At 54.6% G+C, this 18658-nt stretch overlaps 1 protein-coding gene and 10 non-coding genes across 11 annotated transcripts in view; 5 read left to right on the plus strand and 6 right to left on the minus strand.

Moving 5' to 3' along the window:
- The window catches only part of rbm8a (RNA binding motif protein 8A), a 22530-nt gene extending 18450 nt beyond the window's left edge, over positions 1-4080 (minus strand). Inside the window, exon 1 of the mRNA XM_052045931.1 lies at positions 3962-4080. Coding sequence (XP_051901891.1) covers positions 3962-4028 — 67 coding nt within the window. The 5' untranslated portion in view covers positions 4029-4080. The remainder of the gene's footprint in view (positions 1-3961) is intronic.
- A 3967-nt stretch (positions 4081-8047) lies between these two features.
- trnai-aau (transfer RNA isoleucine (anticodon AAU)) lies at positions 8048-8121 on the plus strand. The gene has a single exon. It is a non-coding gene; the product is annotated as a tRNA-Ile (tRNA).
- A 1472-nt stretch (positions 8122-9593) lies between these two features.
- Positions 9594-9667, minus strand: trnai-aau (transfer RNA isoleucine (anticodon AAU)). The gene has a single exon. It is a non-coding gene; the product is annotated as a tRNA-Ile (tRNA).
- Positions 9668-10911: 1244 nt separating this feature from the next.
- Positions 10912-10985, minus strand: trnai-aau (transfer RNA isoleucine (anticodon AAU)). Its single transcript has one exon. It is a non-coding gene; the product is annotated as a tRNA-Ile (tRNA).
- Positions 10986-11733: 748 nt separating this feature from the next.
- Positions 11734-11807, minus strand: trnai-aau (transfer RNA isoleucine (anticodon AAU)). The gene has a single exon. It is a non-coding gene; the product is annotated as a tRNA-Ile (tRNA).
- A 1004-nt stretch (positions 11808-12811) lies between these two features.
- Positions 12812-12885, plus strand: trnai-aau (transfer RNA isoleucine (anticodon AAU)). Its single transcript has one exon. It is a non-coding gene; the product is annotated as a tRNA-Ile (tRNA).
- A 648-nt stretch (positions 12886-13533) lies between these two features.
- On the minus strand, positions 13534-13607 carry trnai-aau (transfer RNA isoleucine (anticodon AAU)). The gene has a single exon. It is a non-coding gene; the product is annotated as a tRNA-Ile (tRNA).
- Positions 13608-14610: 1003 nt separating this feature from the next.
- On the plus strand, positions 14611-14684 carry trnai-aau (transfer RNA isoleucine (anticodon AAU)). Its single transcript has one exon. It is a non-coding gene; the product is annotated as a tRNA-Ile (tRNA).
- A 760-nt stretch (positions 14685-15444) lies between these two features.
- trnai-aau (transfer RNA isoleucine (anticodon AAU)) lies at positions 15445-15518 on the plus strand. Its single transcript has one exon. It is a non-coding gene; the product is annotated as a tRNA-Ile (tRNA).
- A 649-nt stretch (positions 15519-16167) lies between these two features.
- Positions 16168-16241, minus strand: trnai-aau (transfer RNA isoleucine (anticodon AAU)). Its single transcript has one exon. It is a non-coding gene; the product is annotated as a tRNA-Ile (tRNA).
- A 2164-nt stretch (positions 16242-18405) lies between these two features.
- Positions 18406-18479, plus strand: trnai-aau (transfer RNA isoleucine (anticodon AAU)). Its single transcript has one exon. It is a non-coding gene; the product is annotated as a tRNA-Ile (tRNA).
- Positions 18480-18658: the final 179 nt, after the last annotated feature.

Consider the following 18658-nt stretch of genomic DNA (forward strand, 5'->3'; position numbering starts at 1 on the left):
AGTGACATGGTGTCACGACAACAACCTTTCCCTCAATGTCAGCAGAACAAAAGAGCTGGTCATTGACTTCAGGAAGGGGTGGGGGGTGCACATACTCCTGTCTACATCAATGGTGAGAGCTTCAAGTTCCTGGGAGTGATCATCACCGACAGCCTGTCCTAGTCCAACCACGTGAATGCCTCACCAGTGCTTCTACTCTCTGAGGAGGCTAAAGAAATTCAGCGTTTCCCTGTTGACCCTCAGCAATATTTTACAGATGCACCGCAGAAAGCATCCTATCCGGATGTGTCACGGCTTGGTACGGCAATTGCTTTGCCTTGCCCAGGACCACAAGAGACACGGCTCCGCACATCACGGAAACCAGCCTCCCCTCCATGGATTCTGTCTACACTTCCTGCACCTCGGGAAAGCAGCCGAACTCGGAAGCATATTGGCCATTCCTTCATTGGGACTCCCTTCCTAAAAGAACCAGGGGAAGAGACTTTACCACACGGATTGCAGTGGTCAAGGAGGCGCCAGCCCAGCCTTGTTATGAGTAGTAGTCAACTGGCACGGTGGCACAGCGAGTAAGTCACTGCCACACAGCTCCAGAGACCAGGTTCGATCCTGACCTCGACATCCCAACGACGTGCGGGGTTGGTGGGTTAATCGGCCGCTGTGAACTGCCTCCTAGTGTGTGGGTGAGGGGGTAGAATCTGGGACATGTGACAAGAATGTAAGGAGCCTCGTGGGTGCTTGAGGGTTGGCACACACTCAGTGGCCAAATTGCCTTTTACTCGATGCAGGCACATTAGTGTAGCAGCTAGCATAACACTATTACAGCGCCAGCGACCTGGGCTCAAATCGGCCACTGTCTGTAAGAGTTTGCACACTCTCTCCGTGTCTGCGTGGGTTTCCTCCAGGTGCCCCAGTTTCCTTCCCACATTCCAAAGACGTACAGGTTAGGAAGTGTGGGCGTGCTATGTTGGCGCTGGAAGCATGGCGACACTTGCGGGCTGCCCCCAGAACACTCTACACAAAAAGATGCATTTCACTGTGTGTTTCGATGTACATGTGACTAATAAAGCTATCTTATCTATGACTCAATGGCAGTTAGTATCCAATCTTCCCAGCAGCTGTGAATGACTTAAAACCATCCCTGCTCGGACCGTCGCACAACCAACACAGAACAGGAGGAAGACACCACTCACAGATCCAAAACCTCGACCCTTCCTCTTCTTTGCCTTCTCTTTCAATTTGTGGATACTTTCTGCAGGAAAAACAAGCACCTTTGAGTATGCACAGGGAATGGGTCAGTGGGCAGTCAGACAATCAGGTCGTCCCTCAGCCTCTGACGATTCAGAGAAGACGACCCAAGTTTGCCCAGGCGGGATTTTGTCCCCAGGGTAGAAATGTCAAATACTGGAGGACGTGCAAGGGGGAAAGTTTAAAGGCGATATGTGGGGCGAGTTTACCAAGAGTGATGGGTGCCTGGAACAGGCTGCCAGGGGTGGTGGAAGTAGATATATAGGGGTGTTTAACAGGCTGTTAGATAGACATGAATATACAGGGAGTGGAGGGATATGGACCCATGTGCAGGCACAGACTTAGGTTAATTTGACATTGTATTTGGTGCAGACATTGTGGGCCGAAGGGCCTGTTCCTGTGCTGTCCTGTGTTCTATGCAACTTTTAAAAAAGAAATGAACATAGAACAGCACGGCACAGGAACAGAGCCTTCAGCCTACCATGTCTGTGCCTACCAGTATGCCAGTCCTGGTGGGTAAGATGGTGGGGAGGTGGGGCACTGGAGGGGGAGGAGGTGGTCAAGGGGGGACAGGGTGATGGATGGGGCTGTTGTGGGGAGGTGGGGGAGAGGGAGATGGTGGAGGAGGCGGGATGCAGTGTGTGTGGGGAGGGGGCAGTGGAGGGGGAGAAGGGGGAGGTGTGAGCGGGTTGCCGGGGGCAGAGGGGGGTGGGTGAGGGGGAGAGAAGGGAGAGCTGTGGGGGGAAGGGGATGAGGGGGGTGGGTGGGAAGGCGAGTGAGTGGGGGTGGAAGGGGGTGAGGGGGATGGAAGGGAGACGGGGAGGCATGGGAGTGGGTGGGTGAGGGTGAGGGGTGAAGGGGAGGAGTGGAGGAGGGAGCAAGTGAGTGAGGGGATGGAGGGGGTGAGGGGGTGAAGGGTGAGAGGGATGGAGGGGGGTGAGGGGATGAAGGGTGAGAGGGATGGAGGGGGGTGAGGGGGATGAGGATGAGGGGGTGAAGGGTGAGAGGGATGGAGGGGGGGTGAGGGGTGAAGGGTGAGAGGGATGGAGGGGGGTGAGGGATGGAGGGGGGTGAGGGATGGAGGGGGGTGAGGGGGTGAAGGGTGAGAGGGATTGAGGGGTGAGGGGGATGGAGGGGGTGAGGGGTGAGGAGTGAGGGGGATGGAGGGGGATGAGGGGGTGAAGGGTGAGAGGGATGGAGGGGAGTGAGGGGGATGGGGATGAGGGGGGTGAGGGGGATGGAGGGGGGGTGAGGGGGATGGAGGGGGGGTGAGGGGGATGGAGGGGGGGTGAGGGGGATGGAGGGGGATGGAGGGGGATGGAGGGGGATGGAGGGGGGTGAGGGGGATGGAGGGGGATGGAGGGGGGTGAGGGGGATGGAGGGGGGTGAGGGGGATGGAGGGGGGTGAGGGGGATGGAGGGGGTGAGGGGGATGGAGTGGGGTGACGGGGGTGAGGGGGGGTGGAGGGGGATGAGGGGGATGAGGGGGGTGGAGGGGGGTGACGGGGGTGGAGGGGGATGGAGTGGGGTGAGGGGGATGGAGGGGATGGAGTGGGGTGAGGGGGATGGAGGGGGATGGAGGGGGGTGAGGGGGATGGAGGGGGGTGAGGGGGATGGAGGGGGGTGAGGGGGATGGAGGGGGATGGTGGGGTGAGGGGGATGGAGGGGGTGAGGGGGATGGAGTGGGGTGACGGGGGTGAGGGGGTGGAGGGGGATGAGGGGGGTGAGGGGATGGAGGGGGATGGAGGGGGGTGAGGGGGATGGAGGGGGATGGAGGGGGATGGAGGGGGGTGAGGGGGATGGAGGGGGGGTGAGGGGGATGGAGGGGGGTGAGGGGGATGGAGGGGGGTGAGGGGGATGGAGGGGGGTGAGGGGGATGGAGGGGGGGTGAGGGGGATGGAGGGGGGTGAGGGGGATGGAGGGGGATGGAGGGGGATGGAGGGGGGTGAGGGGGATGGAGGGGGGGTGAGGGGGATGGAGGGGGGGTGAGGGGGATGGAGGGGGGGTGAGGGGGATGGAGGGGGATGGAGGGGGATGGAGGGGGGTGAGGGGGATGGAGGGGGGGTGAGGGGGATGGAGGGGGGGTGAGGGGATGGAGGGGGGTGAGGGGGATGGAGGGGGGGTGAGGGGGATGGAGGGGGGGTGAGGGGGATGGAGGGGGGGTGAGGGGGATGGAGGGGGGGTGAGGGGGATGGAGGGGGGGTGAGGGGGATGGAGGGGGGTGAGGGGGATGGAGGGGGATGGAGGGGGGTGAGGGGGATGGAGGGGGGGTGAGGGGGATGGAGGGGGGGTGAGGGGGATGGAGGGGGGTGAGGGGGATGGAGGGGGGGTGAGGGGGATGGAGGGGGGTGAGGGGGATGGAGGGGGGTGAGGGGGATGGAGGATGGGCTGGGGATGGAGGATGGGCTGGGGATGGAGGATGGGCTGTGGCCGGGGATGGAGGAGGGGGCTGTGGCCGGGGATGGAGGAGGGGCTGTGGCCGGGGATGGAGGAGGGGCTGTGGCCGGGGATGGAGGAGGGGCTGTGGCCGGGGACGGACGGGTCACCCCGGGACAAGCCGTCGCTCCGCGGGGTCCCGGCCGCCGTTGCCCCGGTAACGTCCCCCCCCCTCCCGTCCCCGGGGCCTCCGACGCGGGTCCCGGGCGCTCTCTCAAGGCGGGCGGTTGCCGGGAGGAGGACGCGGGGAGGGGAGGTGGGGGGTGGAGGGGCTCCCTCACCGTCGCCCTCGTCGTCCATGGCGAAGTCCTCGCCGCCCGCCTCATGAAGGTCCAGCACGTCCGCCATCTTCCCGCCGCTCCAGCCGCCCCCCCCCGCCGCGACGTCACTTCCGCCCCAGCCCGGCGCAGGCGCGGAGCGGGGTCCGGCGAGGGGCGGGCGGGCGGCTCCGGCGCGCAGGCGCGGGAGCGCGGCTGCCGGGGAGGGGGCGGGGCCGAGGGCAAGGCTGGGCGCATGCGCACAAGGGAGGTAGCTGGTGAGGGTGCAATGGGGGGGGGGGAGGGTTGTCACTGGATCAAGTGCACTGTTGACATGACAATGGGTGCAAATGCCCTCAAAGTAGCTTCATTGCAGCAGCAGCACAGTGCATTACAGACATAAGTGAACATAAACTTAAATTAACAAAACTTACAGGACAAAATAAGGACGGTAGAGCAGGCTGAGGCAGTGTCGGGGTTCCTCGGGTGGGTTCGAGACCCTGATGGCAGTGGGGGAGAAGCTGCTGTTGAACCCTGAGGTGTGGGGTCTTCAGGCTCCTGGACCTCCTGCCCGACGGCAAGCGTCGAGAAGAGGGACGGTGGGGGGGGTCCCCGCTGACGGAGGTCGCCTTCCTCAGACGGCGCCCCCTTGTAGACGTCCCTCGGCGGTGGGGTGGGTGGGGGTGGTGTGGGGGGGGGGGGGTGGGGCCGTACCCGCGGTGGAGCTGGCTGAGTCCCGCCACTCTTGCGTTCCTGTGCGTTGGGAGTTCCCACGCCGGGCTGGGGTGCGGCCAGTCAGAATGCTTCCCACTGTACATCTGCAGAAGTTTGTCAGATTCCTCAATGACATCCCAATCTCCTGAAACTTCTAAGAAGTCGAGCTGCTGGCATGATTCCTTCATGGTTGCCACTCTGTGCTGGGCCTGGGATAGCTCCTCTGAGATGTTGACACCCAGGAGCTTGAAGCTGCTCACCCTTTCCACTGCTGACCCTTCAATAAGGACAGATGCATTAGGCTAAAGCACTATCAGGCAAAGGTTTCTCACCATCGACCCCATATATGCCACTCATAAATTTTTAAAACCTCTATCAGATCTGTCCTAACCTCCTCTGTTCCAGGAAAAACAGACCCAGCCTCTCCGGTCTCTCATCGTAACTGAGACGCTCCGTCCCGGGGAACCTCCTCTGCACCCTCTCCAGTGCAGTCACCTCCTCCTGTAGTGTGGTGACCAGAACTGCACCCAGTGCTCCAGCTGTGGGCTGACCGACGGTTTATAAAGTTGGACGAGAACCTCCCTGCTCTTGTGTTCTGTGCCCCAGCTGATGAAGGCAAGGATCCTGTACGTCTCCCTCACCACAGTATCCACTGCTGCTGTCATCTGCAGTGACAATGGACCTGTACCTCAATACTCCCTTGGACCCCACCATTCATTGTGTATGACTTACTAGGCCTCCTCACTCTCATCCTATCTGTCATTATTCTGCATATCTACGCTCTGATCAATGTCCATTCTTTTTGATTCTGTAAGACTCATCCCCTCACTATCAACAACAGCACCAGGTTTTGTGTCATCTGGAAACTTACTAGTCATACCTCCAAAATTCACAACTGCAGAGAGTTGTGGACACATCACGGAAACCAGCCTTCCCTCCGTGGACTCTGTCTACACTTCCCTCTGCCTCGGTTAAAGCAGCCAAAATAATCAGAGACTGCATCCACCCCAAACATTACGGTTCAATTCTGGTCACTGTCCAGGGACCCAGAGAGTAGTTGGTGCATGGAATGCGCTGCCTGGGGTGGTGGTGGAGGCTGATGCATTGGACAAGTTCAAGGGATTGTTAGATAAGCATATGGAGGAATTTAAGTTGGAGGGATATGTGAGAGGAAGGAGTTAGATAGTCTTAAGTGAGGTTTAAAGGACAGCACAACATAGTGGGCCGAAGGGCCTGTATTGTGCCGTATGGTTCTATGGTTCTGTCTGTAAGGAGTTTGTATGTTCTCCCGTGTCTGCGTGGGTTTCCTCCGGGTGCTCCGGTTTCCTCCCACATTCCAAAAACGTACAGGTTAGGAGGTTGCGGGCGTGCTACGTTGGCGCCGGAAGCGTGGCGACACTTGCAGTCTGCCCCCAGAAACAATCTACGCAAAGATGCATTTCACTGTGTGTTTCGAGATACATGTGACAAATAAAGACATCTTATCCAAAGCATCCAGCATAATTAAAGACCCCTCCCACCCTGAACATTCTCTCTTCTTCCCCCCTCCTCCCCATCGGGCAGAAGATACAAAAGCCTGAAAGCACGTACCACCAGGCTCAAGGACAGCTTCTATCCCACTGTTATAAGACTATGAACGGACCCCTTGACCAAAAGATGGACTCTTGACCTCACAATCTATCTGTCTTGGCCCTTGCACCTTATTGTCTGCCCGCCACTGCACTTTCTCTGTAACTGTAACACTTTATTCGAAATTCAAATTGGTACATTGGTTTATTATTGTCACTTGTACCGAGGCTACAGTGACAAACTTGACTTGCATACTGATTGTACAGATCAATTCATTACAACAGCACATTGAGGTATGCAAGATGAAACAATAACAGAAAGCAGAATAAGGTGTATTGTTCTACCTCAATTTCCTTATGTTTTGAAATGATCTGTATGGATGGCATGCATAGCAAAGTTTTTCACTGTACCTCAGTACATGTGACAAGAATAAACCAATTTAATACCATTCATTTACAGAACAAACCTCAAGGGTCCCCACTCTGATCCTTGTTGAAAATTACCAGTCATAGGCTTCCAGTCACAAAATTAACCCTCTTCTAAAACCTCTGGCTCCTATTACCAAGGCAGTTTATGATCCAATGTGCCCAACTCGCTCTGAATCCATTGGTCTCAAACCTTGTGCACAGTTTTCAATGTGGGTCCTTGTTGTGAAATTTGTTGTTTTGCATAAAGACATACAGACATAAAAATTACTATAAGTTACAAAATTAAACAAATCATGCAAAAGAGGAATAACGAGGGAGTGTCCATGGGTTCACGGACCGTTCAGAGATCTGATGGAGGAGGGGAAGAAGCTGTTCCTGAATCGTTGAGTGTGGGTCTTCAGGCTCCTGTACCTCCTGCCCGATGGTAGTAACGAGAAGAGGGCACGTCTCGGGTGGTGAGGGTCCTTAATAACGGATGGTGCCTTCTTGAGGCACCGCCTCTTGAAGATGTCCTCGATGGCAGGGAGGGTTGTGTCCGTGATGGAGCTGACTGAGTCTACAACCCACTGCAGCCTCCTGCGCATTGGAGCCTCTGTACGAGGCGGTGATGCAACCAGTCAGAATTGCTTCCACTGTACATCTGTAGAAATTTGCAAGGGTCTTGGTGACATACAAAATCTCCTCAAACTCCTAAAGAAGTAGAGCCACTGACATGCCTTCTTCATGATTGCATCAGTGTGTTGGGCCCAGGATAGATCCTCTGAGATGTGACGCCAGGAACTTGAAGCTGCTCACCCTTTCCACAGCTGACCCCTCAGTGAGGAACTAGTGTGTGTTCTCCCGACTTCCCCTTCTGAAGTCCACAATCAGTTCCTTGGTCTGCTGACGCTGAGCGCGAGGTCATTGTTGCGACACCACTCAACCAGCCGATCTATCTCACTCCTGTATGCCTCCTCGTCACCGTCTGAGATTCTGCCAACAGCGGTGTCATCGGCAAATTTATAGATGGCGTTTGAGATCGCTTTCAGTGTGGGTTCTTGTCAAAGGACTTAATTTGAAGCTGTTCTAGCAGTGAAGATCAGATGAATGGTTCAGCTGTAAATTCCAACAAAAGATCGGGGACCTGGTGCATTGAAGTCATTGACAGTTCTTGAATGGGATTCAGATCCTGAAGCCAATAATCCAATTCCAACAAAAGGCTGAGACTGTTGTGATCAGTCACCTTTGCAGTGTGGGTCTTCCCGTAGAGCTCTGCTGCTGTCGGAAGTGTGGCCAGAACTTACACAGAAATGGCTGAAAGCACTCAGCGGTCAGGCAGCATCTGTGGAGAGAGAGAGAAAAACCAAGGTGGTGTCAAAAGCGGCTTCTGTGAACTTGACAAGTCTACCTCACTTAATGGGGCCGGTTAGCTCAGTTGGTTAGAGCGTGGTGCTAATAACGCCAAGGTCGCGGGTTCGATCCCCGTACGGGCCACTGCTTTTAATGCAAAACCTTTACGTTTTCAACTTAACGCCACAATTCCACCCGATAGACGAAGGGTCTCGACCCGAAATATTGACTGTCCATCTCCCTCCAGCTGAGTTCCTCCAACATTTTGTCTGTTGCGCCGACTTTAAAAAAAGTCAGGGACCTTGGGGTCCAAGTTCACACCTCCCTGAAAGTGGCCGCACAGGCTGACTGGGTGGTAAAAGCGGTGTACGGCACGCTGGCCTTTATTAGTCGAAGCACTGAGTTCAAGAGTCGGGAAGTCACGTTGCAGCTTTATAAAACTAAATGTGGCCTAACCAGAGTTACTGTGTGCAGTTCTGGTCACCCCCATTACAGGAAGGATGTGGAGGCTTTGGAGAGGGTGCAGAAGAGGTTCAACCAGGACGCTGCCTGGTTTAGAGAGCATGAGCTATAAGGAGAGGATGCACAAACTTGGGTTGTTTTCTCTGGAGGCTGAGGGGAGACCTGATAGAGGTTTATAAGATTATCAAAGGCACAGATACAGTGGACAGCGGGTATCTTCTCCCCAGGGTCGAGGGCATACATTTAAGATGAGAGGGGGTAAGTTCAAAGGAGATGCACGGGTCAGGTATTTTACACAGAGAGCGATGGGTGCCTGGAACTGGGGTACTGGGGCAGGTCAGGCAGCACCTGTAGAGAGAGAAATATCGTTGCGGGGTCCAGGTTTGTCTGCTTTGAAAGGCTTCTGTGCAGCTGACAAGTTTCTGGTGCACAGTGGGGCCGGTGAGCTCAGTTGGTTAGAGCGTGGTGCTAATAACGCCAAGGTAGCAGGTTTGATCCCCGTATGGGCCACTGCTTTTAACGCACAACCTGTCAAATTCACACTAAGGCCACAATTCCCCCGACACTGAATTTGAACAGTCCAACAACTAACCTGATGCAGACTTTTGCAGCCATTGTTGAAAAAACTCAACTCTCCGAATGGCCACATTGAACTCCTGGTTCCATGTCGTCTCAACTCAAAGACAAAGTCAAGTTTATTGTCAGATGCACAAGTCCATGTATGCACGGGTGCAATGAAAAACTTATTTGCAGCAGCATCACAGGCACACGGCATCAGATAAGCAGCATTCAGAAGAAAAACATCAACTAAGCACAATTTTTACAGAAAGAACACAATTAGAACATAAAAAGAGTCCACCCCCTGCCTCCACAGACGCTCTTCAACCTGCTGAGCATTTACAGCAGCTTTTGCCTTTAGGGCTCAAGTAATGTTGAGCGTGGACTTGTACAGATGTTGATGGCAATTATGGTCGTCCAGGAACATCTGGGTAGGGGGGGAACACAACCCGAGCAATTGAGAGCTGAATTTATGCGACAGCAGCTTCAAAACTCTGTACGGCTCTGCTTCAGGTTAGTAGTTGGACTGTATAAAGTCAGTGTTGGGGGGAATTGTGGCTTCAGTGTGAATTTGACAGGTTGTGCGTTAAAAGCAGTGGCCCGTACGGGGATCGAACCCGCGACCTTGGCGTTATTAGCACCACGCTCTAACCAACTGAGCTAACCGGCCCCACTGCACACCAGAAACTTGTCAGCTGCACAGAAGCCCTTCAAAGCAGCCGGACTTTGACCTCGCGATGATATTTCTCTCCCTACAGCTGCTGCCTGACCTGCCGCAGTACCCCAGTTCCAGGCACCCATCGCTCTCTGTGTAAAATACCTGACCTGTGCATCTGCTTTGAACTTTCACCCTCTCATCTTAAATGTATGCCCTCAACCCTGGTGAAAAGATACCGGCTGTCCACTGTATCTGTGCCTTTGACAATCTTATAAACCTCTATCAGGTCTCCCCTCAGCCCTGCTGCTCCAGAGAAAACAACCCAAGTCTGTCCAACCTCTCCTTATAGTTTGTGCTCTCTAATCCAGGCAGCATCCTGGTGAACCTCTTCTGCACCCTCTCCAAAGCCTCCACATCCTTCCTGTAATGGGGGTGACCAGAACTGCACACAGTACTCTAAATGTGGCCTAACCAGAGTTTTATAAAGCTGCAACGTGACTTCCCGACTCTTGAACTCAGCGCCTCGACTCATAAAGTCAAGCGTGCCGTACGCCACCTTTACCGCCCTGTCGGCCTGTGCGGCCACTTTCAGGGAGCTGTGGACTTGGACCCCAAGATCCCTCTGTATGTCAACACTCTTAAGGGTCCTGCCAAGTGCACTGTTCCTTTACATTTGACCTCCCAAACTGTGACACCTCACATTTGGCCGGATTTAACTCTATCTGCCATTTCTCTGGCCATATCTGCAGCTGATCCCATATCCCGCTGTATCCATCGGGAATCTTCTACACCATCCACAGCGTCACCAATCTTTGTATGGTCTGTGAACTTACCAACCCACCCGTCTGCATTTTAATCCAGGTCATTTACATATGTCACAAACCACAGAGTTCCCGATACAGATCCCTGCAGAACACCACCGGTCACGGACCTCCAGCAGCAATAAGTCCCATCTATCTCTCTCCACAGATGCTGCCTGACCTGCTGAGTCTCACTTCGGCCTCTTCAGCTACTCCTGCTGACCTCTTGCAACATTGCTTCAAAGTTTGCATTCCTGGTCTGTCAATTTAGTTGGAGACACAAGAGACCGCAGATGCTGGAACCTGGAGCAAAGGACCAGCTAATGGATGAACTCAGCGGGTCAGGCAGCATCCGTGGAGGGAGATGGACAGTTGACGTTCCGGGTGGAGACCCTTCATCTGTCAGGTGGAACTGTGGCGTTAAGTTGAAATGTAAAGGTTTTGCGTTAAAAGCAGTGGCCCGTACGGGGATCGAACCCGCGACCTTGGCGTTATTAGCACCACGCTCTAACCAACTGAGCTAACCGGCCCCACTGCACACCAGAAACTGCACAGAAAGCCTTTCAAAGCAGACAAACCTTGACCCCGCGATGATATTTCTCTCTCTACAGCTGCTGCCTGACCTGCCCCAGTACCCCAGTTCCAGGCACCCATCGCTCTCTGTGTAAAATACCTGCCGTGCATCTCCTTTGAACTTTCCCCCTCTCATCTTAAATGCATGTCCTCGACACTGGGGAAAAGATACCCGCTGTCCACTGTATCTGGCCCTTGATAATCTTATAAACCTCTATCAGGTCTCCCCTCAGCCCTCGCCGCTCCAGAGAAAACAATCCGAGTTTGACCAACCTTCCCTTATAGCTCATGCTCTCTAATCCAGGCAGCATCCTGGTTGAACCTCTTCTGCACCCTCTCCAAAGCCCCCACATCCTTCCCGTAACGGGGACGACCAGAACTGCCACAGTACTCTAAATGGGGCAAACCAGAGTTTTATAAAGCTGCAACGTAACTTCCCGATTCTTGAACTCAGCGCTTCGACTAATGAAGGCAAGCGTGTCGTACACCTTCTTTACCACCCTGTCGACCTGTGTGGCCACTTTCAGGGAGCTGTGGACTTGGACCCCAAGATCACTGATTGTTTAAAGTTGGCGCAACACACAAAATGTTGGAGGAGCTCAGCTGGAGGGAGATGGACAGTCCACATTTCGCCTCGAGACCCATCATCTATCGGGTGAAATTGTGGCGTTAAGATGAAATGTAAAGGTTTTGCACTTAAAGCAGTGGCCCGTACGGGGATCGAACCCGCGACCTTGGCGTTATTAGCACCACGCTCTAACCAACTGAGCTCACCGGCCCCAAATGCACGCACTGGGATGGACAACCTCCCAGAAGGCAGCCTGAACATCACAGGGATCCACCTTGTCTCCCAGTCACTTCTCACCAGCGCCCTCAAACCTCTCGGGGCTGCACTGGTGCTGGGGTCACCTGCCCCCCACTGCTCAACGCTGGTGCAGAAGGTGAACCGCTGAGGAACTCAGTGGGTCGAGCTGCATCCGCAGAGGCAGAGGGGTGGCCGAGACCCTGCATCATGACTGAGACCGTGGAGGGGAAATGTTCAGTCTTTAGAAGGGGGAGGGGTCGGTGGGGCAGGGGCTGGCAGGTGATAGGTGGATCGCGGGTGAGGGGGCCGGATGATGGACGGATGGAGCGGGATGGGGTCTGGGTAACGAGGGGAGGGTGGGGACGGATGGAAACGGTCAACAGAGGCCCCGGGTGGGCCGGTGGGATTGGGAGCGGAACACGGGGGGAGTGGGTTACCTGGAACTGGACCGTTCAGTGTCCACGCCGGCGGTTGTAGACTAACCCAGGGGGAATATGAGATGCTGATTTACTGGGTTCACGTTAGACCGCACCCTGGCAATGCAGGAGGCAAAGGACAGACAGGCTGGGGTGCGAATGGGGTGGGGATCGGGCAACGACTTCCCTTCAACCATTCGGTTCTTGAAGCGACCGGCACAACCCTAATCACCGCCTCAGTACAGCAACACTGGGACCACTTTAGTCTAAAATGGACCATTTTAATGTTCTAATTGTGTTCTTTCTGGTAAAAATTGAGTATAATTGAATTTTTTCTTGTGAAAGCTGCTTATCTGATGCCGTGTGCCTGTGAAGCTGCTGCAAGTAAGTTTTTCATTGCACCTGTGCCCACACGGACTTGTGTATCTGACAATAAACTGGACTCCGACTTTGTTTAAAATGGACCTCTTGTACCTGTTGAGAGAGAAATATCATCATGATGTCAAAGTGTGGCTGCTTTGAAGGGCCTCTGTGCAGCTGACAAGTTTCTGGTGTGCAGTGGGGCCGGTGAGCTCAGTTGGTTAGAGCGTGGTGCTAATAACGCCAAGGTCGCGGGTTCGATCCCCGTACGGGCCACTGCTTTTAACGCACAACCTGTCAAATTCACACTGAAGCCACAACTCCCCCTGACACTGACTTTACACAGTCCAACGACTAACCTGAAGCGGAGCCGTGCAGAGTTTTGAAGCTGCTGTTGCAAAAGCTCAGTTCTCGCAATGGCCACATTGAGCTCCTGGTCATTTCAATTTCAATTCAAAGTCAAATTTATTGTCAGATGCACAAGTCCATGTGTGCACAGGTGCAATGAAAAACTTCCTTGCGGCAGCATCACAGGCTCAGAGCATCAGATAAGCAGCATTCACAAGAAAATCATAAATTAAGCACAATTTTTACAAGAAAGAACAAAATTAGAACATAAAAAGAGTCCACCCCCTGCCTCCACAGACGCTGTTCAACCTGCTGAGCATTTACAGCAGCTTTTGCCTTTAGGGCTCAAGTAATGTTGAGTGTGGACTTGTACAGATGTTGATGGGAATTATGGTCGTCCAGAAACATCTGGGGAGAGGGGAACACAACCCGAGCAATTGAGAGCTGAGCTTTTGCAACAGCAGCTTCAAAACTCTGCACGGCTCTGCTTCAGGTTAGTCGTTGGACTGTGTAAAATCAGTGTCAGGGGGAATTGCGGCTTCAGTGTGAATTTGACAGGTTGTGCATTAAAAGCAGTGGCCCGTACGGGGATCGAACCCGCGACCTTGGCGTTATTAGCACCACGCTCTAACCAACTGAGCTCACCGGCCCCACTGCACACCAGAAACTTGTCAGCTGCACAGAAGCCCTTCAGAGCAGCTGGACTTTGACACCATGATGATATTTCTCTCTCAACAGATACAAGAGGTCCACTTAAGACAAAGTCGGAGTCCAGTTTATTGTCAGATACACAGGTCCGTGTGGGCACAGGTGCAATGAAAAACTTACCTGCAGCAGCGTCACAGGCACACGGCATCAGATAAGCAGCTTTCACAAGAAAAACATCAATTAAACACAATTTTTACCAGAAAGAACACAATTAGAACATTAAAATTGTCCATTTTAGACTAAAGTGGTCCTGGTGTTGCTGTACTGAGGCGGTGATTAGGGTTTTGCCGATTAGTTCAAGAACCGAATGGTTGAAGGGAAGTCGCTGCCCGATCCCCACCCCATTCGCACCCCGGCCTGTCTGTCCTTGGCCTCCTCCACTGCCAGGGTGCGGTCTAACGTGAACCCAGTAAATCAGCATCTCATATTCCCCCTGGGTTAGTCTACAACCGCCGGCGTGGACACTGAACGGTCCAGTTCCAGGTAACCCACTCCCCCCGTGTTCCGTTCCCAATCCCACCGGCCCACCCAGGGCCTCTGTTGACCGTTTCCATCCGTCCCCACCCTCCCCTTGTTACCCAGACCCCATCCCGCTCCATCCGTCCATCATCCGGACCCCTCACCCGCGATCCACCTATCACCTGCCAGCCCCTGCCCCACCGACCCCTCCCCCTTCTAAACACTGATCATTTCCCCTCCACGCTCTCAGTCCTGACGCAGGGTCTCGGCCACCCCTCTGCCTTCGCGGACGCCGCTCGACCCACTGAGTTCCTCAGCGGTTCACCTTCTGCACCAGCATTGAGCAGTGGGGGGCAGGTGACCCCAGCACCAGTGCAGCCCCGAGAGGTTTGAGGGCGCTGGTGAGAAGTGACTGGGAGACAAGGTGGATCCCTGTGATGTTCAGGCTGCCTTCTGCGAGGTTGCCCAGCCCAGTGCGTGCAGTGGGGCCGGTGAGCTCAGTTGGTTAGAGCGTGGTGCTAATAACGCCAAGGTCGCGGGTTCGATCCCCGTACGGGCCACTGCTTTAAGTGCCCAACCTTTACATTTCAACTTAACGCCACAATTTCACCCCATAGATGAAGGGTCTCGACCCGAAATGTGGACTGTCCATCTCCCTCCAGCTGATTTCCTCCACAATTTTGTGTGTTGCGCCAACTCTAAACAATCAGTGATCTTGGGGTCCAAGTCCACAGCTCCCTGAAAGTGGCCACACAGGTCGACAGGGTGGTAAAGAAGGTGTACGACACGCTTGCCTTCATTAGTCGAGGCACTGAGTTCAAGAATCGGGAAGTTACGTTGCAGCTTTATAAAACTCTGGTTAGGCCACATTTAGAGTACTGTGTGGAGTTCTGGACGCCCCCATTATAGGAAGGATGTGGAGGCTTTAGAGAGGGTGCAGAAGAGTTTCAATACGGGATGCTGCCTGGATTAGAGGGCATGAGCTATACGGGGAGGTTGGACAAACTTGGGTTATTTAGCTGGAGCGGCAGAGGCTGAGGGGAGACCTGATAGAGGTTTATAAGATTATCAAAGGCACAGGTACAGTGGACAGCGGGTATCTTTTCCCCAGGGTCAAGGACATGCATTTAAGATGAGAGGGGGAAAGTTCAAAGCAGATGCACAGGTCAGGTATTTTACACAGAGAGCGATGGGTGCCTGGAACTGGGGTACTGGGGCAGGTCAGGCAGCAGCTGTAGAGAGAGAAATATCATCGCGGGCTCCAGGTTTGTCTGCTTTGAAAGGCTTCTGTGCAGCTGACAAGATTCTGGTGCGCAGTGGGGCCGGTGAGCTCAGTTGGTTAGAGCGTGGTGCTAATAACGCCAAGGTCGCGGGTTCGATCCCCGTACGGGCCACTGCTTTTAACGCACAACCTGTCAAATTCACACTGAAGCCACAACTCCCCCTGACACTGACTTTATACAGTCCAACGACTAACCCGAGGCAGAGCCGTGCAGAGTTTTGAAGCTGCTGTTGTAAAAACTCAGTTCTCACAATGGCCACATTGAGCTCCTGGTCATTTCAATTTCAATTCAAAGTCAAGTTTATTGTCAGATGCACAAGTCCATGTGTGCACAGGTGCAATGAAAAACTTCCTTGCGGCAGCATCACAGGCTCAGAGCATCAGATAAGCAGCATTCACAAGAAAAACATAAATTAAGCACAATTTTTACAAGAAGGAACACAATTAGAACATAAAAAGAGTCCACCCCCTGCCTCCACAGACGCTGTTCGACCTGCTGAGCATTTACAGCAGCTTTTGCCTTTAGGGCTCAAGTAATGTTGAGTGTGGACTTGTACAGATGTTGATGGGAATTATGGTCGTCCAGGAACATCTGGGGAGAGGGGAACACGACCTAAGCAAATTGAGAGCTGAGCTTTTGCAACGGCAGCTTCAAAACTCTGCACGGCGCTGCTTCAGGTTAGTCGTTGGACTGTGTAAAGTCAGTGTCAGGGGGAGTTGCGGCTTCAGTGTGAATTTGACAGGTTGTGCGTTAAAAGCAGTGGCCCGTACGGGGATCGAACCCGCGACCTTGGCGTTATTAGCACCACGCTCTAACCAACTGAGCTCACCGGCCCCACTGCACACCAGAAACTTGTCAGCTGCACAGAGGCCCTTCAAAGCAGCCGGACTTTGATCCCATGATGATATTTCTCTCTCAACAGGTACAAGACGTCCATTTTAGACAAAGTCCATGACAGGTTTATTGTCAGATACACAAGTCCGTGTGGGCACAGGTGCAATGAAAAACTCACTTGCGGCAGCGTCACAGGCACACGGCATCAGATAAGCAGCATTCACAAGAAAAACATCAATTATACACAATTTTTACGAGAAAGAACACACTTAGAACAAAAAACAGCAAAGTCCATCAGGGTGCAAAGTGATCAAAGTGGTCCCGGTATTGCTGACCTGCAGCGATTAGGGTTGTGCCAGTGGGTTCAAGGACCGAATGTCTCTTGCAAATAACCGCGATCTGCGTCTCCCCGTTGCCGGTCGCCTCAACTCCCCCTCCCGCGCCGTCACTGATACGTCAGTCCTCGGCCTCCTCCGCTGCCGGGACAATTCCAAGCGCGAACCGGAGGAACAGCGCCCCGTTTTCCATCTTGGGACCTTCCAGCCTGACGGCATGAACGTTGAATTCTCCCACTTCAGGTAATCCCCACCCCCCCCCCCACCCCCACAAATTTACCCCCCCCGCCACCGTGCTTCCCTCTCCCAGCCTTCCCCCCCCCTCTCTCCTTCCCTTTGACCCATCCCCTGGTGGATCTGCCCTCCCTTCCTCCCTCCACACCAGCCCATCACCATCCCTTCCCTGCATCTACCTATCGCCCACCCCGCCTCCCCTCTTCTGCCCACCTATCACTGCTCTGCTTTTCCCTCCTCTATATCGGGCTTCCCCCTTTTCCTATCCTTGGACCCGAAGGAGGGTCCCGACCCGAAGCGTTGACCGCCTGCTTTTCTCCGCGGATGCTGCCCGGCCCGCTGAGTCCCCCCTGCATCGTCGTGGTTTTCACCTGCAGGCATCTGCAGTCCCTGATTTCTCTTGCCAATATGAGTACCCTAACGGTGGGGTAGAAGCTGCCCTTGAGCCTACTCTTGGGGACCACGAGGTGCTGTTCCTCCAGTTTGCGCTTGGTATCGCGCTGGGCGCGGAGGAGTCCGAGGGCCGGACAGGCCGGTGTGGGGACGGCGAGGGGAGTAGGAATGTCCTGGAGCGGGAGAGACCGAGATGTCCGTCCCTCTCGCGCGCCCCCAACCCCTCACTTCTACACGCCGGCCGGCTCCCCTCTCCTGAGGCAGGGTCCCGACCTAAAACGCCGGCTGTTCACCCGCTCCCCCCACCCCCCCACCCTCGGCCTCCGGGGCTGTGGCTCCGCCCCGCTGGGGTTCTCTCAGACTCCGGGTATCCGCAGTCCCGCGCTCTCCGCGGACACTGGCGCCTCACGGACAGGCCCGATGGATGCTGCGGCTCGTTATTAAAGATCCCACACGCTCCGGGCTTGTTTACTTGCCATTATTGAACCGTTTCTCCGCAGCAGAGACCATTCGGCCCACCGTATCCGCGCTGGTGGAGAGCGGGCTCCCAGTACCATCCCTGCCCACCCCCCTCCCCCACAACACTGGGCCCGTGTCGCCTCGGGTGACGGCTCTTCAGGTCGACCTGCAGGACAGAGTAGAGGGGGGTCCAGGGAAACGAGGGGAGTGGGGCCGGAGGGGGCCGCTCCCCTGGGAGCCAGCAGGGAGGGGATGGGCCGAATGTCTGGACTGTTGGCATTTATAACAGTGGGCACCGTCCATCTGATACTGTACTGTCAGCAGGGTGTGTGTGTGTGTGTGTGTGTGTGTGTGTGTGTGTGTGTGTGTGTGTGTGTGAGGGTGTGAGGGTGTGAGGGTGTGTGTGTCTGTGTGTCTGTATGAGAGAGAGAGTGATAGAGAGTGTGGGGGTGGTGTGTGTGTGCGCAAGTGTGTGTGCGTGTGTGAATGTGTGTGTGAGAGTGTGTGTGAGTGTGTCAGTGTGTGTATGTGTGAGAGTACATGTATGCTGTGCCTCTGTGTGTTTGTGGCATGTAAAGACAGGCAGAAATGTCAGCATTGGTGCAGTGAGGCAGGTTACCCCAGCACCAGTGCAGCCCAGAGAGGTTTGAGGGTGCTGGTGAGAAGTGACTGGGAGACAAGGCAGATTCCTGCGATGTTCAGACTGGTTTCTGTGAGGTTGTCCATCCCAGTGTGTGCAGTGGGGCCGGTTAGCTCAGTTGGTTAGAGCGTGGTGCTAATAACGCCAAGGTCGCGGGTTCGATCCCCGTACGGGCCACTGCTTTTAATGCACAACCTGTCAAATTCACACTGAAGCCACAATTCCCCCCGACACTGACTTTACACAGTGCAACGACTAACCTGGAGCAGAGCCGTGCAGAGTTTTGAAGCTGCTGTTGCAAAAGCTCAGCTCTCAGAACGGCCACATTGAGCTCCTGGTCGTTTCAACTCAAAGTC

Source organism: Pristis pectinata, chromosome 40 (assembly GCF_009764475.1).
Source record: "Pristis pectinata isolate sPriPec2 chromosome 40, sPriPec2.1.pri, whole genome shotgun sequence".
NCBI classification, from domain to species: Eukaryota; Metazoa; Chordata; class Chondrichthyes; order Rhinopristiformes; family Pristidae; genus Pristis; species Pristis pectinata.